This window comes from Acomys minous (assembly GCF_964271855.1).
Source record: "Acomys minous genome assembly, chromosome: 10".
Taxonomy (NCBI): domain Eukaryota; kingdom Metazoa; phylum Chordata; class Mammalia; order Rodentia; family Muridae; genus Acomys; species Acomys minous.
Genome location: NC_140491.1, coordinates 106,090,486 through 106,115,034, shown reverse-complemented (window position 1 = coordinate 106,115,034; position 24,549 = coordinate 106,090,486). Strand labels below are relative to the sequence as shown.

At 43.1% G+C, this 24,549-nt stretch overlaps 1 protein-coding gene across 2 annotated transcripts in view; it reads left to right on the top strand.

The window, feature by feature from the left end:
* SLC25A12 (solute carrier family 25 member 12) overlaps positions 1–24,549 on the top strand; it is a 100,736-nt gene that overhangs the window by 36,405 nt on the left and 39,782 nt on the right. The window contains exons 1-6 of one of the 2 annotated variants that reach the window (XM_084799460.1): positions 2,638–2,699; positions 7,586–7,689; positions 11,854–11,993; positions 19,956–20,102; positions 22,542–22,680; positions 23,298–23,391. In XM_084799460.1, coding sequence (XP_084655586.1) covers positions 7,638–7,689; positions 11,854–11,993; positions 19,956–20,102; positions 22,542–22,680; positions 23,298–23,391 — 572 coding nt within the window. In that variant the 5' untranslated portion in view covers positions 2,638–2,699; positions 7,586–7,637. Of the gene's footprint in view, positions 1–2,583; positions 2,700–7,585; positions 7,690–11,853; positions 11,994–19,955; positions 20,103–22,541; positions 22,681–23,297; positions 23,392–24,549 lie in introns of those variants that run through there. The other variant, XM_084799459.1, reaches the window with a different exon arrangement.

The following is a 24,549-nucleotide window of genomic DNA, read 5'->3' as shown; positions in this document are numbered from 1 at the left end:
ATTAGCAAGGTAGTTATTGAATTTATTGCACTTAAATTTCTGTCCTTTGGCTAATTATGCTGAAAGATCCAGATGGCATAGCTTTTTTTTAAATTTTATTTATTTATTTATTTATTTATTTAGCTTTTTGAGACAGGGTTCTCTGTGTAGCCTTGACTGTCCTGGACTCACTTTGTAGACCAGACTGGCCTTGAACTCACAACGATCTTCCTGCCTCTGTCTCCTAAATGCTGGGATTAAAAGCGACACCATGCTCAGCCACAAATACAATTTTTTTTCTAAAAGATTCCCAGCCCCTATTACCTTGTGTAGCCTAGGCTAGCCTTTGCCTCATCGTCTCCCCAGGGCTAGATTTATAAGCATGTGCCACCGTACCCATTTTGAAATCACTAGGTGTGTATATGAACATACATATATATGCATACATGTGTGTATATGTGAATAATTTTTAGCTGAGACAGTGAAAATATATGAACACACACATGCACACTCTTCAGCCAAGACAATGAGAAAGAGATGACTTTTTGTACCCCGAGTTACAGTTGGTCACAAGTGAAAACAGAAGTAAAATACTACAGTTTGAGGCAGAGAGTCAATGGGAACTGTTTTGGTTGTAAGCGGGGCAGTCTCTCAGGCACTCCTGGTGATCTGGTGGTGGGTGGAGCTTCAGATCCATGAATGGCTGGCAGCAGTAGACAGTCCAATTTATACCAGCATCCCTGCCTCCAGCATCCCTGCCTCCAGCATCCCTGCCCCCAGCATCCCTGCCCCCAGCATCCCTGCCCCCAGCATCCCTGCCTCCAGCATCCCTGCCCCCAGCATCCCTGCCCCCAGCATCCCTTATTCCTGGTCCAACAGCCTCCAGGGCTGAATGAGGTAATATACAGGGTTCTCTGCCTCAGTTTTCTAATCACAAGCATCAGCTTGTACTTTCTCTTCTTCTTCCGCTCCACTCTCATGGCACAGGAGGTTCAGGGACGATAGCACTGAGACCAGCATTTTATTTTCTTGGACCTCTACACTGTCTTGCCATTTCCTACCGGCTGCGTTTCTGTGGCAGCAGTTAACACCTTTCTTCGTGCAGAGCATTACGTTTTTCTCCAAATTGTTGATTAGTTCTAAATCATTGGTTCTCAATGAGAGTAATTTTGCTTTCTAGGACATCTTTGACAATGTCTACAGACATTTTCATTTATCACAGCTGAGAGATGAAATTGATATCTCCTGCTCAGACTCAGGGATACTGCTAACTGTGCTATAAATCACAGAAGACCCAACAGCAAAAGATTATCCAGATAAAAATGTCAGCAGTCTGGGGTCAAGAGACTATTGATTAAATTTAGGCTTCTTTTTGGTCTTTTCCTACCCCAGTGATGTTAGGGATGATTGACTAATGCTCATGCCCATTAATTTGTTAAGGGCTTACAAAAGTATACTATTCCTTCCCATCCACAAATACGTGTACTCTTCACCTGCCACCTGCTTACCCTGAGCTACCGTTCATACAGCAATGCATAGTAAATGTCTGGTATTGATGACTCTCTCTCTCTCTCTCTTTCAAGGAGTTAGTACCCGGGGTATGAGCTATGACTTCTGGGAGAAGCACACACCAGAGCTCTCAGGCGTATCTTACTTTTGCCTGGGGGCCTCTTTCTCTTAACCCTCATGCTTTAGCTTATATTAAAATATCTTTTTTTAAAAAAATGTTTTCTGCAAGGGTGCCAAATACAATTAGCCAAAACACCATGAATGTGACATTTATATAATTCATGATTGTTTTGTGGTTCTTCTTGCTGTATGTAGTTTATTTTATTTATGTGTAATAATATAAATGTATGTGCCAAAAATAAAATAAATATAAAAATATTTTTATTAAATTCCATCTCTGCTTTAAAAAGTCGAGTATTTTCCTATTTTCTACTAGACTATCATTTAAAAACATATTTAATTTATTTGTGTGCGTGTGTACGTGTGTGTATTTGTGTGTATGTGTGTGTTTGTGTGTGTATGTGTGTGTTTGTGTGTATGTATGTGTATGTGTGTGTTTGTGTGTGTATGTATGTGTGTGTGTTTGTGTGTCTGTATATGTGTGTTTGTGTGTGTACTTGTGTGTGTATGTATGTGTGTATGTGTGAGTATGTGTGTGTATGTGTTTGTGTGTATGTATGTGTGTATGTGTGTGTTTGTGTGTATGTATGTGTGTGTGTGAGTATGTGTGTGTTTGTGTGTATGTATGTGTGTATGTGTGTGTTTGTGTGTGTATGTGTGTGTACTTGTGTGTGTGTATGTGTGTGTGTTTGTGTGTCTGTATGTGTGTGTTTATGTGTGTGTGTTTGTGTGTCTGTATGTGTGTGTTTATGTGTGTGTATGTATGTGTGTATGTGTGTGTATGTATGTGTGTGTGTACACCTGTGTGTGAGTGCCTGTGGAGACCAGAAGAGGACGTAGGATCTACAGGTGACTGAGTTATTGGTGTGGGTGCTAGGAACCAGGTCTGGGCCCTTTGTGAGAGCAGTGCACACTCTTATTAATGGCTGAGCCAGCATCCCTCCAGCCCCAGTCACATTTTACTTTGTGTTCCAGGTTGATCTCCTATCAAGAGTTTTTGGCATTTGAATCTGTTTTATGTGCTCCAGATTCCATGTTCATAGTGGCTTTCCAACTGTTTGACAAGAGTGGAGACGGAGAGGTGACATTTGGTAAGGGGAAACCAAAAAGATTCTAAAGTAATAAGTTCCCAGTGCTGGCTCAGTTCTTCACTCCCAGATGCCGTTACTGGGTGTATGTTGCTTATTGAGGGCCTACTCAGTGAGTGAAGCAGTGCTTTCCTAAAAGTGACGTCACTTTCTTCAGAGTGTTAAGGAAGTGATGAACGCTGTTGCTTCAGCTCATTCAAACACTCACACTTCAACCTGCTGAGAGTGGGATGAGCCGTCTTCATGCTGGTCCAGCTGAGAGTGGGATGAGCCGTCTTCACGCTGGCCCAGCCTGTGCGGACGTTCTTCAGGGAGGGGAAGCACAACTACCACGCTTGCCTTCTCATTCTGAAAGGCTTTTCTTTTACTTTATTTCCAAGTAGGGAGTTTGGAGCTTCTCTCTATGACATCTGGGGAAAACAGCTACCCTGCTGTTTTCCACCTGCAAGGAGGCTCAGGGGTGACGGGGTTTCTCCCGAAGCCCCTTCCACTTTAGAGCCGTGGTTTTAGGGAACAAAGCCTAGATGGTAGAATTGTCTCTCCCAAGGTAGATGGAGAAACTTCTTTGGTAGGAACGTTGTCTCACAGGGATACACACTAGAAATTTTCTTTTCTTTCTTTCCTTGTTTTTTAAGCTATCGCTCATCTTTAAAGATCATTTGTAGAAGTTAGTTTATGCTTAGTAAAAGTGTTGGTTAACCTTTTCTTCAGCAGCTTTTCAATTTAAAAAATGTAGTATTTGCAAGGATTTAGAGGCCCCTTTCTACCTTTTAAAAAATTTTTAACATTTGAGAACATTTTTTATTATGGTTAAAACAAATAACATGGAATTTTCTATCTTAGTCATTTTTAAGTTCAGCAAGGTTTGGGATGTTCACTTTTCCAGCACTTTTCCTCACCTACGAATGAAATTGACCCCCTTTTAAGGTGTGAATTGCCACAATATTTGCAGAGAAACCCTTGAAATTCAGACTTTCCCTAAGTCACAGCACTGTTTATCTCCTCTGATGCTTTAGTTATGATCAAGGCAGGGCATGGTGGCTCTCAACACTCGAGAGGCAGAGAGGCAGGTGTCGCTGTGAATTTGAGGCTGATCTGGTCTACATAGTCAGTTCTGGGACAGCCAGGGCTATATAGAGACCTTGTCCTGAAAAACAAAACAAAAAACCCCACAAACAGAGCAATACCACCATAACTATAAGAATGACGAGAAAGTACAAGTTTGTCAGACGGGCCAGCAGCTGTACCGTGCCTGTGATTTGGTGGACACATTGTCTACTTTGGCCTTGGTTTTCATTTGTTTTTTTGTTTTGTTTCCTCTCTTCATTGGCTCAACCCTCTTCCGTGAAGAACATTTTCACCTAAAAATGCTCTGCAGGGCTCTTTACATTTCACCATAAAGCTAACTGTGCATCGCCCCTGTTCTGCAGCTGAAGAATGTTGATTTTTTTTTCTTCTGCACAAACAGCCAGAGCTACAGAGGGAGCACAGGGACTCGTTAATCACCTCGTTAATCAGCATCAGCTCCACTGGAGCACTAAATATTGCTGAGCGTTCTCCTTCAGTAGGTAGCACGGTGCTCACAAGGCCCCCTTCTAAACATGGCGCAGTGATATTGGGGAACTGGACACATGAGTCTGAGTTAATGACGGTATCTCGTGCTTATATCATGTGTACGTTAAGAGTTAGGTTTCTCAGCCAGGCGATGGTGGCGAACACCTTTAATCCCAGCGCTTAGGAGGCAGAGGCCAGCCTGGTCTACATAGTGAGTTCCAGGACAGCCAGGGCTACACAGACAAACCCTGTCTGGAAAAACCAAAGGAAAAAAAGGAAATTTATTTTGTCTTCTACCTTAGTACTGTGTGTGTTCCATTTGGTTGCTTTCCCCAACTTGTGTGTGTGTGTGTATGTCTTTTTAAAAGTGTCACGGAAGACACTTCATCCAACAGACCATCACCAGATTCCTGTCACTACTGATTAGGGGACTAAAATGAATATAGGAAGCAGCTGAGTGGCTGGCACACACCTCACTTCATGAAGATGAAAACTCATGGACAGTCGGCCCTGACTTTATTCTTTTATGGCCTTTTGTTTTTCCCTTAGATTATGGCTTATGAGTTAGGATTTTAAGAAGCATAGTCAGGATGGAAAATCAGTTTGAGTTTTTAATAACACCTACCATAATCTGAAGGACATATGGGTCCTGCCCCAAAGACTTTTTTTTTTCCTGTTCATAATGTACAGATAAGATTATCACGGGATACCTAAAAGGTCCTGAGGTCCTTGCCAATGTGTCCAGTTCTTCTGTTTCCACTCCCCATTCCTCCTTTCTCTTTCTCTTCCCCTCACTCCCATTTTGTCAGGGCTTTGATCATTTCCTCTGGCTGTCCTATCACTAGCTTTGAAGATCCACTTTTACATAATTTTTCTTTTTCTTTTTTTGTGGCTCTGGGAGTTGAACCCGGGGCCTTATGAATTCTAGGTAAGCATTCTGCCACTGAGCCCAGGCTCCACTCTTAGTGCAGCTTTTTCAACTAATGTGAAAGCGATGATATTAGAAAAGAAAATATTTGATTTGTGTCTTTAAGAAAACATGCTGTTGTGTTCAGCAAATGCCATGTAATAAGCTTTTTTTTAAGGCCCACTCCTTTCAAGACTCTAGATTCTCTGCGTAAGGAAATCATCATCTTGAAGTTTATTTTTATAGGATTTTTGGGTATGTGATGAAGGTCACTTTTCATGTTTGTATCCATTTAATAAGATGAATTGCTCAAATATTTATAGACACAAGTTTAGGGAAAAGAAACTTAATACTAATTCATTTTAGCTAGCATTAAATCCTTTGCACCAAATGGCCTTCCATTTCTTAGTCAGAGCTTTTTAAGGCGCAGTTATCCCTTGTGCGCATGAGGGAAAGTTAGGCGAAGTCCCGGATGCAAACTGTAATCGGATGGAGATTTTGCCATTGCTATGATCCATGGACCCTGACAACAGTGTTAGTGTTATCTGTGTATTTGTATATATTGATCTCATCTGTGCTTTTGTTTTAGATATGCTTTTTATGCACATCAAGCTATATATTTAAGCTGTAGCATCTTAGCAAATATTTATATACACAGCAGCATCAAACGTCTTCTTGAGTGCCAGACAAGGTTGTTTTGCTGTTGTTGTTGTCAGACATGCCTCCATTCTGGAGAGAGGGCTTCTATCAAGGCCTTGGTGATACGTGTTAGAATGAAAGCTCAGGGGAGGATTCTGGAGTTCTGTATTTTTTTTTTTAAATAAATAAAGTAGTATTTTTCTCCTTAATAATCTTTAATACACTTTTAATGCATGCTGTGGGTAATTGCTTACTGGCTTGTATCTCTGGTACTGCCAGCTGGCCTGAGCCGTGTGGAGGCCGTTGCATGACAAGCGTGTGCTGGATACAGTGTACATGTGGCCGTGCCTCACTGTGACCCACAGGCGTGCTGGTATCCTGCTGGTAGAATTAGGTGCAGGTAACCTGATCCCCGTTGAGTGGTAATACTGCACGGTGTTCTTGTCTCCCGCCATGCGTTTATCTCAAACATTTTTAAAGAAGGTACTTACCGTTTTAACAAAGATTTAATTCAAAATATAAACCCAAAACAAACAGAACCAAAAGAAGCCCTTGCCTGTTTACTAATAAACACGTTTAAAGCATACTATATGCTCTAGATTTTCTATTAAACACTCATGCACCTTGTGCCCCAATGTGTCAGTTAGGACTGGGAGCTCATAAAATTGAACTCTTCCAAGGACACACCCGTACTGCATAGACCTTCTAAGTCAGGGATGCCTTTTGACAGATTACCGTGTTGGTTGTCAGGGTGTACAGCGTACAGCAAGTCAATAAACAGACTCTTCCCCAAAGGGAAGCCACAATGACTGCTGTTATTCCGAGTGTCAGGACATGGTAGCATAAATACCAAGAACACTGTGGTGCCTTTTCTCTGTGGAGACAGAACCACAGACGTAGATGATGTGAGATTCTAACGGCCATAAGACGATGATACTTTGGTACGCACTAGAGGCACATGGGTGTTTGATTAAACCAGGAAGAAATTTTAAGAGTCTTTGTATGCTTATCAGACATCGCAGGAAGAACAATTTGGACAAAACGCACAAGGCCACTAGAGCAGCTTTAGGGTTTGAGGCTAAAGGAGAGGACTCCCTCGGTTTTGTGCCGCTCAGTGTAGACTGTGAAGGCTTGTAGCTTCGGAGATGCTCGCTAACTGTGAACTCATCTGTCCTGAGAAATGAACCTTTACGTATATTTGGCCGCGGGACTCCTCTATTTGACTGATCACACAGTAATCCCTTCTGGAGGTAGGTAAAGGGCTAACAACACCTTCCCCCCGAGTGCCGGGGAGCTCACCCAGGACTTCCTGGAAGTAAGAGCCTGGAAGCTGAGAGAGTCTGCATGCTGCCGTTGGGACTTCCTCTACCAGTTCCTGCTGTTGCTCTTTTCCGTTGTGATTGTTGTGGCTGTTTGTTTTCTTTTCTGGGTTCCTAGTTGTTCCTCTTCTTTCCTCCCAATTTGTCCTTCACTGAAAAGCACATCCACAAATCTCCCTCTTGTGTCCGGTCAGTTGTACATACTCTAGGAAGTCACCGGTTTACCGCAGGTGTCCTAAGGACCTCTCTGACGTCACCCTAAGAACTGTGCAGGTGAAACCAAGCTGTGGAGAGAGGGAAAAGAAAAAAAAAAATTACCCCCCCCCCACAGCCATAAAGAATGCTTGGTCTCAGGCCTCGAGGTTGGAAGCAGCGACTCCTGCTGGGCTGGGATCCTTGAACTCAGGATGTCAAGCTGGGCTGATGGTAGGCGGGCTGTGTCACGGGGCTGACAGCTTGTATACCTACAGGAGGAGTTCTCTGGCCACACCGTTGGTACAGCTGCTCCTTCCAGGCTCATTCATGGAGCAGGCACGGTGGCAGTCTTGGAGAAGAGTGCCAGCCCCGGTCAGAGGTAATTTTGTACTGCAGAAAGGTGATGAAGACCCTGCAGAAAGCACCCATGAGGACCATGGGAGGGGATGAGGGTGGATGACGTGGGGAGACACAGTGGGGGCTGCTGGGGAGACAAAAAAAACCCCCCTGTTAAGACATATTTCCAGACTATGCTGCAAGGAGCATTTCACCTAGTCCATTCTTTCTAAGTGACTGATACAGCTAAACTGACTAATCTACGTTCTTGGAACTTTTTTTTTTTTTTTTTTTTTTTTTTTACTTAATCACGTTGTTACCGGTCACCTGCTCTCCACACAAATCCTGCGCTCCTCTCCTTTTGAGCAAAGAGAACATAGTGACGAGCTACTTTTGTTATCTGGCCCCAGTTTTCAAAGGAATTATGAAGCGCCTTTTCCCTAAACCCATGCTCCCTGCAGGCAGTGAAAAAGTGGCTCTATTGTTTTCTCTGTCAGAACCATGAATGGACGGACTCCCGTTTCTCTCAGCAATGCCAACCTAGTATAACCTCCTGGATCATGATCTTGCTGGCCAGGATGTGACTGTCATGCCAGGCCAGAGCTGTGGCCACAGAAACAGTGCTCGTAAAGAGTGCTATTTGGAGCTAAAGATCCTTGTTTGCCACTGGAAAGACGGATTCTCTTTGGGTGGGAAGGCTGTTACGCAGAGTAGCAAGATGGGTCAGGCGTGCTTGGGGTTAATGATGGGTCTCCTCCTCTCGGGTCATGCAAGGCCTGGTGACCCAGGAAGATGAGTGCTGATAAGGCCATTGCCTCACGCAGGTCTACACCCCTTAGTTCCAGGACGTTTGTGTGGCTTTGTTTTGTAAACACTCCCTAGTGAAAGAACAGTGGCAATTATGAATGTAGACCACATCCACTCTGTGACATTCCTCAGGCAGCTTCAGACGAATGTCATGGGATAGGGACAGATTTGTAGACTGCATCTCAAGAGGTGCTGAGGTAGGATCACAGTCTTCTCAGCCCCCAGTCACTCCAATTGCAGCCCGGGGCGTGATGAAAAGGACTGAGTGTCACAGAGTAGTTAATAGACTGGGGATGATGTCACAAGGAAACCATGTACAGACCTGTCAGGGGACCATTTGGGGAGAAGTAGAAAATGTTCTGCTTTTGTATCTGTGCAAACGCCACTTCTGTATTTGAGAGCCTGCTCTGACTCTTGTAGACCACTGTCTTAATTGCTTGAACAGCGCCTAGGTTTCCAGAGGTTGCTAGGAAGTTAGTAAGACAGAATTCCCCATTGAAGCTTTCATTTTAGGCCTGGGTATGGCTCCTCCATAGAGGGCTTGCTTGGCGTTGGCAGGGCATGGGTCTGATCATTAGCTCCCCATTAACGAGGAGTTTTTTTTTTTTTAACTATAGGAGTTTAGTTTTCAAGTATGTTTTATACATTTAGTTTGTGAGCCCAGTATGGTAGCTCATGCCTGTCATCCCAGCGACTCGGAGGCTGAGACAGGAGGATTGTAAATTCAAGGCCCTCTTGGGCTTCAGGGTGAGACGCTACCCTGTCTCAAAATAAAAAGAAACAAAAGAGAATTGGGGGAGTCGATCAGTAGAAAGAGGCTTACCCAGCATGCTCAAGGCCGTGGGTTCAAGACCCAATACCACAAATAAATAATAAAGACGAGTTAGTTAGTAAATATCCTTTTGGTGATGTCAGAAAAAAAAATAGAAACCATTACATTTTGTTTGTTTGTTTGAAGGCTTTTGAGTCTTTGCCTTTGAGACTGTTTTGCACTTAAGATTCTGATATCTTGTGCTTGCTTCGGCAGCACATATACTAAAATTGGAACGATACAGAGAAGATTAGCATGGCCCCTGCGCAAGGATGACACGCAAATTCATGAAGATTCTGATATTTCCAAATTATACAAAAAGGGATTCAGTTTTTTCTGCTGTTACATAAAAATTATGCAGGCACCTTTCTTTTCCTTGCTAAGTAGACTCAGACCTGCTGTGCAGCAGTATGTACATTTCCTATTAAATAATTGATCATTGTGAGTAATACCTTTAAAATAAAAGCTAACTTCCTTTCTTTAGCAAACTTAGTATTGCTTCATATATGCAATGATTTATGTTACGTTATTCTACATTCCATTACACTTTTCATCTTTTTTCAAAGATTTATTTATTTATTATTATGTATACAGTGCTCTATCTGCATATGTACCTGCAGGCCAGAAGAGGACATTAGATCATATTTATAGATGGTTGTGAGCCACCATGTGGTTGCTGGGAATTGAACTCATGACCTCTGGAAGAGCAGCCAGTGCTCTTAACCTCTGAGCCGTCTCTTCAGCCCTACACGTTTCATCTTTAATTTAAACACCTTTTTTGTTAGACCTTTTTAATTTAATTTTTTATTTTTTGGGGGGGGATAGGATCTCACTCTGTAGCTTAGCTGGCTTGGCACTCCTTACGTGAACTAGGCTGGCCTCCAATTCACAGACATCCTCCTGCCTCTCCTTCCCAAATGCTGGGACTAACGCATGCACTACCGTGTCTGGTTTGTTAGACTTCTAAAATACATAAAGTTAGTTCATCTGAGACAGGAGTGACTAATTATATTAGATGGATCCTAAACACATTTTTACAGTCCTTACTATTTTAATTACTTTATAAGCTTTAACATATTTTACAACCTGAAACCCCGATGGCTGGTGGTGGAGGATTGGGGCCATGATCCTGAGCATGAAGGGTGAGCCTTCTACCCAAGCTACAACCCCAGGGCCCAGCTTTAAGCATGATGGTCTGTATCAATTTGAGCCAGAATCTCATGAATTGATACTGAACTGAAATCTTTTGAGAAATAAAAACCCCATGCAGTGTTTAGTTTGTTTCAGGTGATCATACTTGACGTGGGTTGAAAACTCTGAGATCTTATTGCCACTTAGCTGAGAAAGCCTGCATCTGTTTGAGAGAAGATGAGCGTCCCATCTCCCCAGTGACGTCCTGTGAACTAGAGCCATTACCTTGAGTCCAGACCACTAGGAGAGTTCCAGGTCAGAGTTCCACCCAAATGGAGTGCTTTCCCAAAGAAAAGGCTACACAAAACCAAGGGAATCCATTACCCACCATCGCCGGCTATGAGATTGGCATTGTCTTCAAAGACTGTAAAACATCAAACCTCTGTTTACTAATTCTCTAGGATAATTGATAGCTACTGACGGTAAAAACCCTTTCACTAATAACATTGGCTGAATTTGGAAAATAATTTACTTTTTAAGACATTACTAAAAAGGCTTTCTGCTCTCTTAATTTTGCTAATGATTTTTTTTTTCGCATGAGCTTCTAAATTAGTCTACCCAGTCTCTGCTTGTTAAAGCACCAGTTATTTGCGAACCAATTTTCATAATCGATGTAGAACTGTAAGAAAGTGAATGATCTTGCCACTGCATGAAGACAAGCAACAGAGTCCTGGTTGTAGCGTACAGCGTGACTGGTACCTACTAAAAAGCTAGTGTGCCGTGTATGGTTCTCCATTGACAAGCAGATCACTAATTTCACTTATCTTAAAATATTTTAATAGTTCAGACTATTAATCATAGATTTTAGGGGGATTTTGAGGCTTTGTGGCAAGACCCTATTTTTGACACTATCAGCTTTTAATAAGGTGCTTTACTGCTGAGCTAATGATAGTTGGAAGGATTTCTTATAGCCGTCTTCAATAGTCATATTCAGGCTAGTGTGAATGTAATAATCATACCTCAATCAAAGCATACTTAGTATGACAAATATTGCATTATACTGTAATTTAGGTATTCATGCTTCTGATAAAAGGCTTAATTCGACTCCTTGAGGAACCAGGGGAACACTATTGAGCTTATGCTGGGATGTAAAACAGCAGCTACTTATATGGCAAGATAGAAACCGCTTCCTAATTAAAATTAAGTCAAGAGAAATTAAGAATCTCACGGCCTTATATGTAAGGGTACACAATCTTAAGTGAAAAATTATATTTTGTGTCAGTTGTGTTCCTGCATGGGTTTCTGGGCACAAAGAGAGATTCACAGTTCCTCTTAGTAGAAGCAGCCAGCCGGCCTTGACTTTTTAAACTTTTCTTAATTCTTCTCTGTAGGAGCATTGCAGTGGATTGGATGGTTCGCCGTCAGCGTGACTGATTCGGTTTTCTTTTCCCTTTTAAGAAAATGTCAAGGAGATTTTTGGACAGACCATTATCCATCATCACATCCCTTTTAACTGGGACTGCGAGTTCATCCGGCTGCATTTTGGGCACAATCGCAAGAAGCACCTGAACTATGTGGAATTCACACAGTTTCTCCAGGTAGGCGCCCGCTCTTCCCGGGCACGCGTGTTGTCTGGCGCAGAGACCGAGGAAGTCCTCGTCTAACCCTGTGCTTCATCTCCCGTCCACTGAAGCAAGCTCTTTAAACTCTTGCGGCCATTTTCCTTCCTCGTGCATCCTCATATTTAAATAATCGACTTCTATTCTCCCTTCTTAGTTTTTCTGCTTTCAGATGTGTTTGGTGTATGTATGTTTTAAGATTTATTTATTTATTATGTATGCAGTGCTCTGCCTACATGTACACCTGCTGGCCAGAAGAGGGCATCAGATCACATTGTAGATGCTTGGGAGCCACCACGTGGTTGCTGGGAATTGAACTCAGGACCTTTGGAAGAACAGACAGTGCTCCTAACCACTGAGCCATCTCTCCAGCCCGTTTGGTTGGATTCTTACTGCTGGAGATTAGGAGTTCTTTCGGCTCTCACTGCCAAGCACAGACTTGGACATTTTCCACCCTCATCCTTTCTATAGTTATGTCACAAGTCTGTTTAGGCCAATGGTTATAGGGATGGCTATAATTTCATAAACACAGCCCTCCATACTTGTGGAGCCAAGAAACAACAGGTAGAAAATATTTGGGAGAAGTTGTATCATTGTTGAACATGTACAGATTTTTTTTTGTCAGTATTCCTTCAACAATAAAGTGCAATTATAGTACATTTACATAGTTTGGGGCTTTTTTGTGGTTGTTGTTTTGTTTTTGTTTTTGTTTTTCTTTCTTTTCCTTTTTCTGAGTTAGGGTTTCTCAGTATAACCCTGGCTAGCCTAGAACTGACTATGTAGACAGGCTGGCCTAAAACTCCATCTGCCTCTGCCTCCTGAGTGTTGGGATTAAAGGTGTGTACCACCACCTCCTGCAGCATTAGTTTTGTTATTGTTTTTGTTTTTTGAGACAGTGTTTCTCTGTGTAGCCTTGACTGTCCTGGACTCTCTCTGTAGACTAGACTGGCCTTGAACTCACAGAGATCCGCCTGCCTCTGTCCTCTGAGTGCTGGGATTAAAGGCTTGCACTACCACCGCCCCAGAGTAGTATTAGGCTGTATAAATACTATAGACATGCTTTCAGCTATGTAAGAGGAGCTGGTGAGATGGATCAGTGAGCACAGTCACTTGCCACCAAGTGTGATGACCTGAGTTTGATCCGTTAAACTCTTGTAGTGGCAGGTGAGAACTGAAACTTGCAAGCTGGCCTCTAACCTCATGTACACACACACACACACACACACACACACACACACACACACACGCACATAAACAAAGAGAAAGAGAGACAAAATATACTAAATAAATAAATGCAAAAAACATAGGATACACGTATGCTATATGAAAGAGATGATTTAAAGTGTAAGGGGGAACACAAGTAGGCTATCTGCAAACAGTGTACTTGTTTAGCTTCTGTGAGGAGAGGACCGGTGGGATTGGGTCCTGCAACCAAGTACCTTACAGATAGTGAGGCACACCTCTAATTAGTGCCTAGAACTATTACTTTGTTGGGGATCTCCAGGGTTTGTTTACTTTTCTACTTAGTAATGTTAAGGCATCCATCCTGTCACTATTAAACTCTCTTTAGTGCATTTAAAACACAGGAGGTTACCTATCAATTTCACAGTAGTGGGACTCTCCAAGAGTGTGGCTCAGTGCCTGGCATGCATGAGGCCCTGGGGTTGATTCCTAATATAGCAGAGGATTAAAAAAAAAAAAAAACAAAAACAAAAACAAAAAAATAGAGGAGGAGAGAATAGATTTTTGTATAAAATAGAGTATAAAACGGATCCTCTAAAAGTAGAGTTTTCTGACTTTCAGAACATTAATGTATTTTGCAGCTTCCATCATATCCCAGACCTGTTTATTACTCCAAAGAACTGCCCGAGACCTTTTAGAAGTCGCTCCCATCAATACTTCTCTCCCGGCTTCTGGGAGCTACCAATCTGCCTTTGGTTTTTATGGATGTAACTGTTATAGACAATCCACATGAGTGGGATTATATGCCAGGGTTTTCCGTGTGTCTTTTTTCTTCCACTTAACATAATATTTTAAAGAATTATCCATAGTGAGACAAATGTGATAGACCACATCTTTAATCCCAGCATTCAGGAAGCAGAGCGGAGAGACAGGCAGATTTCTTGAGTTCGAAGCCAGCCTGGTCTATAGAGTTCTAGATCAGTCAGGGTTACATAGTGAGACTGTCTCCAAAAAAAAAAGAAGAAGAAGAAGAAGAAGAAGAAGAAGAAGAAGAAGAAGAAGAAGAAGAAGAAGAAAAGAAAAGAAAAGAAAAGAAAAGAAAAGAAAAGAAAAGAAAAGAAAAAGAAAAAGAAAAAAAATAGAAAAGAAAAAGAATTAGCCATATTGGGAGTGGGGTTATAGCTCAGTGGTAAAGCACTTGCCTAGCGTATGTGAAGCCGTAGGTTCAATCCCAGGGCTTCAACAGCCACTAGGCCTTTACGTGGGTGTAAGTGTTCACACTTGTAATCTTTGCACTTAGGAGGCGGAAGCACGGGGATCGGGAGTTCAAACGTGCATTTGCCTCACACTTGGGCCATATGAAAAAACCTTCTCTCAAGAAGCAAACAGCAAAAAAAGAACTACTCATATTTGATCTTGTAGTGATACTCTACTTAATTCCCTTTTTTGACTTAATATTCATTGCATGACTATATTTTTGTCCATTCATAGATTGCTTGACCTTCTGGTTTTTTTGTTTTGAGTCCCCCCCCCCCCCAAGACAGGGTTTCTCTGTGTGGCCTTGGCTGTCCTGGACTCACTTTGTAGATCAGGCTGGCCTCGAACTCACAGCGATCCGCCTGCCTCCGCCTCCCGAGTGCTGGGATTAAAGGCGTGCACCACCACACCTGGCAACCTTCTGGTTCTTGTACACAGGAGTTCCTAGAAACATTCACACACAAATGTTCACTAGATGACCTACTTTCACTTCTTTCGTGCATATAGCTATGGATAGGATTGCAGCCATGCTGTCCTGTGTTAATTCCCGTTTCTTCCCTCTGTTCCTTCCCTGTCGTGGTCATGGGCATAGTACCCAGGACCCTGTGTGTGCCTGACAAGTGCTGTCATTGAGCTGTGTCCTGGCCCCTGTGCTTAACATCCGGAGGAAACACCAGAGTATTTTCTATAGCAGCGGCACTACACGGTGCCTTCCGGTCTGAAGGTGGAGCTAAGCTGGCTACTCTCTGATCGCCATCACCTTCGTCCCATCACCTTTGAGCCCAGTTACCCTTCCGTTAACATCGCATCTCCTGCTCCCTGGATTTCATCTTTCCTTAATAATGGTTGACTTCCTTTAGATAGAATGTTTCCTGTATTGGCTCTCTGAGAAAAGTAAAAAAAAAAAAAGAATTTTGAGACTTTATTCATACGTGAAAAGCTTCAATCATTAAACTTAAATAGTTGACTGGATGTTGACTTTAAAAGCATTTCTTGTATGCTTTCTGCTTTGTGGTGTTGACATTAAGAAGGCCAATGTCATTCTCACAGCAGATTTAACTTGCCGTCTGGGGTGTTTTAGGACCCCCCCACCCTCCCCACCAGTGGCCAGTTTATAGAATGATTATTTCCAGGTCTTGTCTTAATTGTTTATTCAAGACATGTGAAATAAGGGTGTGAACAGATGCAGTCTCAAAAGGGCTTTATTCAGGAGCAAAGTTATAGTACAGATGAGAGTACACATGAGAAAACATGGAAGTTCACAAAACCGAGCAGCAGCTACACGAATTGGAGCGCAATCACAGGCCCCGGGTTGTTGCCTAGGACTTCTTTATGGGGGAAGAAGAGGGGACTTGTTACTAAGGGGTATGATATGGGAAGTTCTCTATTTCAATAGACAAAGTTGAGTTGTATATCCTTCACTGCCCGTACTCTTTTGATAACGCACTTCATTTTAATCATAAGCATGCCTAAGTATACATAGGTGCAAGATGGTTAATAGCGGGGCCAACAAGATGGCTCAGTGGGTAAAAGCACTTGCCTGCGAGTCTGATGAGCTGACTTCAATCCTTAGGATCCATACGACGGAAGGAGAGAACCAATTATTATATATTCTCCTCTGATGCCCACATGCATGTTGTGGTGTGTGCCCGCCTCCCCCATTTTATAAAGTAATACTTTTTTGTTTGTAAGTTTGTTTCGAGACAGGGTTTCTCAGTATAACTGCCATGGTTGTCCTAGAACTCATGTTATAGATCAGGCTGGCCTCGAATTCACAGAGATCTGCCTGCCTCTGCCTCCCCAGTGCTGGGATTAAAGGTGCCATCATGCCCGGCTCAAGTAATATATTTTTAATTGAAAAAAAAATTAAAGATGGTAAGTAGGAGATTTTCCTTAAAAGCTGACTTAGAGGCCATGATTCTCCTTGCTGCCCGTGTGCCCAAAACAGGTTCATGCTGGGCTGGCCTCCCACCATCCTCCTACAGAATATAACTGGGAAGGCATGTGAATAGAAACTTTCTCATTATTTGGAGTAGGGACCCTGGGCAGCTTGATGCCCGTGGGAGTCCTGGGTTACACACAGGCTGCTAGGTATACTGTCAGGAAATGGTTATGTGTGTGGCCCATGCCAGGTGCAGCCATCCTCTGCGCTTGCCTGCCTTGCCTTCATGATGATATTTATTGATGTCAGTTTACTTTTAATCATTTTACTGATTATAAGAAAATTTCAGTTCTTGATTTGTTTCTTTGTCTTTTGCATCTTTATTTTAGTTTTCATCCTATTTTCCTTCTGGTGCTTTAAATTTGTATTTGTTGTATTTTGATTTTTTTTTTAATAAGTTCACTTGGTTTTCTGAATAGTCTTTCTTAGAAGTTGTTTGTTTGCTTGTTTATTTATTTATTTTAATGGCATAGCTGGGTGTGGTAACATAGTCTGTGCACTGAGACAGAGAGAATGTTCCAAATTGGAGGTTAGATTGGGATACACAAGAAAACTTTGTCTAAAAATTAAAAATAAAGAAATAAAAAACCAAAAAAAAAAAAAGCAGAAAAATAGCACACTGTTTTTACTCAAGTGTTACACTATTTTTACCACCTCTATATTGATATTAAAGATGGGGCATTCAGTTTCATTTTCTCCAAAGGATGTCTGCTCCAAACTTCGTTTTTCTACTTCCTTTTTCTCTGTTTGCATTTTAAATTTTTTTAAAAAAGGTTTATTTATTTATTATGTATACAGTGCTCTGCCTGTATGTACACCAGCAGGCCAGAAGAGGGCATCAGATCACATTATAGATGGTTATGAGCCATCATGTGGTTGCTGGGAATTGAACTCATGACCTCTAGAAGAGCAGCCAGTGCTCTTAACCTCTGAGCCATCTCTCCAGTCCCTCTGTTTGCATTTTTAAAAGATTTGTTTCTTACTTATGTACATATGCTTGTGTGTGTGCTCATGTGCACTGTGGGGGGGGGGGCATCAAGGCCACACCCCCAACCCTCCCCAAACAGCTACCAATGGAGTCCTAGTAAACACATGAGCCTATGGGGACCATTCTCATTTAAACCACCAACATAGAGTTTACCAACTCTAGGCCTGGCTGTAAAATGCTGTGGTTAGGCGGTTTCATCGGAACCCTGTGACGTCACTGTGTTAAGGCCCTTGGATTAGCAAATGAGACCCTCTGGGTCTGTTTAAGGAATGGTTGGTTACCTGGGTTGTGGAGGTGGCTCAGCATGTAGCGTGCTTCCTGTGCAAGTACGAGAATCAGTTCAATCCCTAACCCTCACACCGGAAAAGGGGGATGAGCACGTTTACATGGCTGGACATCTGTGACACCAGGGCAGTGTGAGACAGAGACAGGAGGACCTGCTGGGACTTGGTGGCTGCTGTCCTGGCTCCAGGCTCAGTGAGAGAGTCTGTTTAAGGGAATAAGGTGGGGGAGTGATGGAGCAGGACATCCGACATCCTCCTGTGGTTTCCATGTTCCCATCCACACATACTCTTACACATACTATACACTAAACGCCCCCCCCCCCAACACACAAAGCAGTTACCTTCCTACCCCCTCTCTGCCCTTTACCAACCCTGGCAGAAAACTTAAAGGTTGATTGTCGGTCTGGAGATTTACTCGAGGAACCTAAGGCTGATGGAAGGAAATAAAACTCCAAGTCCATATCCATAGCAACTGTTGAGGCTTCCAGCCTTATTCCCTACTTAGAAACTAGACTATCAGCATCCAAGTCTCTTCTTCAAAGTCTCTGTATAATCGAGGCTGGCTTTGAACTTCTCACCCTTCGAGCCCCACCTCTGGAGTGCTAGATTACACGTGGTTGTCTGTAGACTTTGCAATGCTGACGGGCTCCTTGCTTTATTTGGATTCTCATACCACATATGTGTCGAGGGCACACGCCACCTCTGCAGAGTCTCCTGGAGCTCTTGATCCACTGAAAGATTCAGATGGTTCGATATACTTGTCTTTAGCTTATTACCTTGCCGAGAAGTTTCAAAATTTTACTATGAAATCTCACACATGTACAGAAAACCACATGAAACAAATATATAGCATAATTAATTGTGCTATGAAACAAATACTCGCTAAGCTAATTTTAATGACTTGAATTACTACTGAGATATCAGAAGTCCATGGGAACATATAATTAAAACCAGATGCGAGGACGTGTGCCTACAATTCTAGTCTGTGGGAGGTGAAGGGAAAAGAATCAAGAGTTCAAGGCCAGCTTCGACTACACAGAGAGTTCAAAGTCAACCTGACCTACATGAATGAGACCGTGGCTCTTTTTTTTTTTTTTTTTTTTTAGATAGAAACACATAAATACACAAAATAAATAAAAAGAGTGAGACTTCAACAGAAAATAATTTTATCTATCTGTCTATATATCCATCTATCTATCCATTTGTGGGAACTGAGAGTTGAACCTAGGTCTCATGTATGACACGTAAACATTCCACCAGTGAGCCCCCAGCCCCCGAAAGTGTTTTAAATGTCAGGATAAGGTGGGGCAGTGCCTTGGTGAATGAATGGCAGTGACAATAACCAATCCTACCTTTGGATAATATTTAAATATGACTATAGTTTCCAGCCCACAAGGCGCATGAACGTGGCATCTGGACACACACCATGTGTTGTGCGAGCTCATCCATTTGGATTGCCTCATGGGTGCCCAAGACAGAATGCTCTGCTTTAGACTTTAGTTCCTACCCTGGGGCACGTTTTACTGTTTTTATTGATACTGCTTGTTACAACATTTCATTTTACAGTAGTTCAAAACCTCAGAGAATTTCTGGACTGTTTTAACAGTTTGAGAGTGACTGTGCCCAAAGCCTGACTGGGTGATAATAAACACAGCTTGTGCAGTTTCCTGTCCGTAACTTTTATTCTAGAATTGGGAAGTATTTCATTTGCCATTTGGTATAGTTTCATACTGAGTTCATTAAAAAAAATTTTTTTTGGATATTTCTCTCTGATGCAGAGAGAAAGAAAGATTGGCTCTGATTACAACATTTAAAAGTGAAGAACTGAAAATGAATGTAAACTCTTAATTCCAGAAGTCCTTGTGGATGGCAAGAAAGTCTTGAAGCAGGAAAGAGTAAATAGTTGTGTATCGTAGCTGCCATATCCTGTTTTCAGTCATGGGTCCAAGTCAGAAGGTTCCACCCCCCCAACCCCTTCCAGAAGGTTCCATTCCCCCCCCACCCCTTCCAGAAGGTTCCATTCCCCCCACCCCTTCCAGAAGGTTCCATTTCGCGCCCCCCCCCCCGACCCCCGACCCCTTCCTGTTACTGCCAGTTCTGATGTATCACATCTATGAGCCTTGCGAACAAGTTGGAAGCTTTGCTGTGAATTCAGAGCTTCAAACTGCTTCTCTCTGTAGCGAGGACATGTGAAGGAAGTCTGTCTATGCTCTCTTTCTTTGCAAAATGTATGCTTGGGACGTGTTCCCTTTCAATGTGTGCGCTCTCTTTCTCTCTCTTCCCTGCAGGAATTACAGTTGGAACATGCGAGGCAAGCCTTTGCGCTGAAAGACAAAAGTAAAAGTGGCATGATCTCAGGTCTGGATTTCAGTGATGTCATGGTCACCATTCGGTCCCACATGCTCACTCCTTTTGTGGAGGAGAACCTAGTTTCAGTAAGTAGGAGGATGGGCTTTCACTTTATCCACTTCCTGAACCGTTTTGAACCACTGTGTTCTGGAGCACCTTCTTGTGTCCACATGGCTCTTAACTAACAAGGCTTTGTGTTTGGTTGGTAGAAGGTTAAACAGTGTGTGTGTGTGTGTGTGTGTGTGTGTGTGTGTGTGTGTGTGTGTAAGGGAGTGGTCTTTCTCAGTTTCTCGCTTCATCCAAAGCTACCATCTTGCTCTCACTTACTTCCAAATTATTTATTTCCCTTTATAGTGTCCAGTCCAAGAGACCATGCTCACTATATTTCAGTGTATTCTCACGTTCATCTTGGCTTCTGTTTACCTCTCACCCCAAGCTCTAGCAGTCTAGTTACCATGGCTCCTTCCTCTGTGTGCTGGAAGGATGCTCACAGGCCCCTGCACTGCTTTAACAACCACGCTCACGTCAGCATTGCAGGGAGAAAATGTGGGGCCACCAGCCTCTGGAGTCAGTGCTCTCTGCCCTCTTGCTGTGCCTTCAGAGTGTGCGTCCCAGACGCGGGTCTTTTGTTCTGTCAAAGTGCAAATCTCTCGCAGGTAATCGTGTGGACCCACAGCAGACTCATGCCATCTGCTTCCCCACGCAGTGGTGAAAAGGTCCTTACGTACCTGTGTTCTCGCCCTCACACTGGGCCGTGTGTAAGGTTTTGATTACTGCTTGTTTGCAATGGAGGAGAGCCAGTGGGCGCGTCTGTTGTTTCAGCTGGAGATCATCATCCCTGCCTTACACCGGGGGGTAGAAAGATCAACTTCTGCGCTTTCTCTTCAGCGAAGTTGAACATGGAACGTGTCACCATGGAACGTGTCACCATGGAACGTGTCACTCTTCCCTCCACATCTCATTCCCCGCCCCCACCCCACCCCCCAATACCTCACCTCACACCCCAACCCCAACCAAAGATGAAAGGAGGGACAGAAAAGGGATCGGGGAGGGAAGGAGAGAAGAAAGGAAGAAACTCCAGAAGGAAGGGCTGACTCAGCGTCCATTAGGATGGAGGGGTCCATTTTGTATTTTCCAACTGGGTTAGATGGCTGCTGCCTCGGTTTCCCAAAATAGTCATAATCCTCAGAGGAAAATATTAAGGAATATGAGCCCTGCGTTTGGTGTCCAGATTGACATTAATAAAAAATAAAACCTATATGGGGGGGGGGGGCAGACGCTTTTGCCCATTGTAATCGGCACTGTAGAAGGCGAAGGATTTATGTCAAAGAGAAATCAGAAGTCGAGGACTTCTTTCTTTGAGTTTTAAATAGTGACGACTTTCCATCACCTCTGCCTAATAGCTTGGAAATTAGATTTTTGGAAACTGAAAAACAAACAAAAACAACATAAAATCCTTCTCTTTTGAGACTATACCTAAGGGATGGGCAAAGGGAGGAGTTTCTTTCTCTAGAAATGATGAAGGCCGCTTACCTGTTTTCCAGTGTGAGTGGCCCTGTGTCCTGGGAACCCTGAGATCGTAACTCAATGGAGAGTGAACCCTCACCAGATCTTCTGTCCAGTTGGGGAGCTCTGGGGAGCTGTATTTTGCACAATGCACAATGCAGGATCAGAGAGCCAGTTATTGGTATCTGAAGAATAACAATGGCTTTTTTTTTTAATTGAGAAAAGTTGATGTAATAAAATGGTTTCAGGGCTGGAGAGATGGCTCAGCAGTTAAGAGCACTGACTTCTCTTCCAGAAAACTTGGGTTCAATTCCCAGAATCCACATGATGGCTCACAGCCCCAGTTTCCAGGGGTCTGACACCCTCCTCAGGTTTTCTCTGGCACCAGGCACATGTGTGGCATATGAAATGCATGTGGACAAAATACTGGTATACACAGAATAAAATACAAATCATCTTTAAGTGGTCTTACATTTTAAGGCTAGTAAGACCAGAGGTGTGGCTCAATGGTAGAGAGAACAATTTAGTATAGAGGAGGCCTTGGTTTCAATCTACAGCATGGAAAAAAAAAAGTTAGCACTCGGTTTTTGTATATGTGAATAGGGAAAAAATAAACAAGTTTAGGGACTATTCCACAGTATACATTGATATTTTTCCAGTTGCAGCACACTTTGAACAGTTGAGGGTCTTGAAGAATCCTGTTTAAGTAGGCAGGTTTTGATCTGCAATAATTACATTTGTTGTTTCTGACCTTAGCGATGGGTGAACCATGAACTCCAACTTCCAGATGTTGCTTTCTTCCTTAAAACCTCAATTGTGTAGACTTCCCTAAGGGTACAAAGTGGGCCGTGTTGTAGTCAGATAGCCCCTTGTATTTTATGGGCTGGTAGCTAATTGTTTTAATGACAGAGCCTCCTTTGGGTCCACTTTGAGAAAAAAAAAAATAAATAAATAAATGCAGAGTCCAAACCACGTTTCTTACTTTTGAGTTTTAAACGTTTCGTGTTGCTGTTCCCTAGGCTGCTGGGGGGAGCACCTCGCACCAAGTCAGCTTCTCCTACTTCAACGCATTTAACTCCTTACTCAACAACATGGAGCTTGTTCGTAAGATCTACAGCACGTTAGCAGGCACGAGGAAAGATATTGAAGTCACAAAGGGTAAGATTTACAAGTTAATTAGAATCTTCAGATTTGTCCCTTTTCATCAGCTAGGCTTGTGGCCAGTCTAAGTCGGCCACAGAACCGAGAGATCTGGAAAGTCAGTTGCTCAGGCTTCACGTGGGCCTGGAACCCCAGGAGCAGTTAATGAGATCCTGAGGTCAGCAAGGTGAAAGTGCCCCCTGACAGTATGGAAAAGAGCCTTGGCCCAACCTGTCAAACAGGGCAGTGGCAGTGTGGCCATAGCTTGTTTGCACTGGGAATGAGTTGCCATGGCAACTGCTTTTGGGCGAGTGATGATAGGATGTTTTGGAAGACCTCAGAACAACCACTTTGATCTTCTAACTCTGGGACCAGAGTGAATTAGCAAAAGAAGTGAGAACTAGAAAGTGATTGTTTTCTTATTGAAGTTAGTTCATCTGTTTCTGCAATTTCATCCTCTTACTTCTCTCTTTTTTTTTTTTTTTAAATCATGGGCTTTCAGGAATGCAGTTATAAGCAGAACCTGAGTGTTTAAATGTAGTTTCACATGTTTAGAACGGTGGTGTTAAAATGTCTTTTGCTTTGCATTTTTATTAGACTCTTGGGATACTAACCTTTGTTTCTTTCTCTTCCAGAGGAATTTGCCCAGACTGCCATACGCTATGGACAAGTTACTCCACTAGAAATTGATATCTTGTACCAGCTTGCAGACCTGTATAACGCCTCGGGGTAACGCTTCCCTTCCTGTGATTCTTCATGGTGTTTAGTACAGGGCAGATCTCTTGGGATGTGACATATACCCCTTCCTTTACCAACAGCTTTTTCAGTGTATAGGTTCTTAGCAAGAGAAATAGGAGAGAAAGAGAGAGGAAGGGAGGGAGGGAGACAGAGACAGACAGACAGACAGACAGAGAGGCAGAGAGAGACAGAGACAGAGAGACAGAGACAGAGACAGAGAGACAGAGACAGAGAGACAGAGACAGAGAGAGAGAGAGGCGGGGGACGGGGACACAGAGGACCAGTGAGGCAGGAGGAGGCAGGCTGAGGGGAGATGAGGAGCAGGAGTAAAGAGCAGAGAGATGAGTGGGGAAGTAAGAGAGGGGTTCAGGGTGACAGTGAAGAGGGAGAAGGAAGAAAAGTGAAAAGAGTACAGAGTTGGAGAGAGGGAGAAGATGCCTTTAATGGTGGCTTTCCTAAAGTGTTCTGAATTTCAAGTGATTTGTAGAACCTTGGTTGTAAATTCATGACAGTAGGCTGAAGTGCATGGAAGAATGTGGTGTCCTCTTTGAGTGCTGGAAATGGCTGTTTCTCTGAAAGTGTGTACCCAGTTTGTGTCAGAGAGCATTACTCTCTTAAGACATGCCTGATGCATCATCATGTCCCCCCAGGGGCGAGCTCGGATGTTTATGCCATATATACATATATATGTTAAAAACACAAAACTGTGTCGAGGGCATTTAACATACAAAGGCATGCAGCTTCACAAAAAGCCCTCGTGTACGGACACCAAATGGGCAGAGTCAAAGAGGAGAGCAGTCTGTTAAAAGCCTGGGTTCTTCTAGCCACCTGCCATAGTCCTTTAAGTGAGAATATCGGAAATACGGGGCCTGCAGAGATGGCTCTGCAGGTAGACACTCGCTACTTTTGCAGAGGACTCAAATTTGACCCCAGCATCCACTTGGGTGGCACAGAACTGCCTGTAACATCAGCTCCAGAGGATACTGCTGCACTCTATAGTGGCTCCAAAGGGCACTTGCACTTACTTACAAGCGTACACCACACACACACACACACACACACACACACACACACACACACACACACACATAATTAAAACTAGTTTTTAAATATCTGGGGACTGCAGAAGTTGGATATGCACGTGTGGCT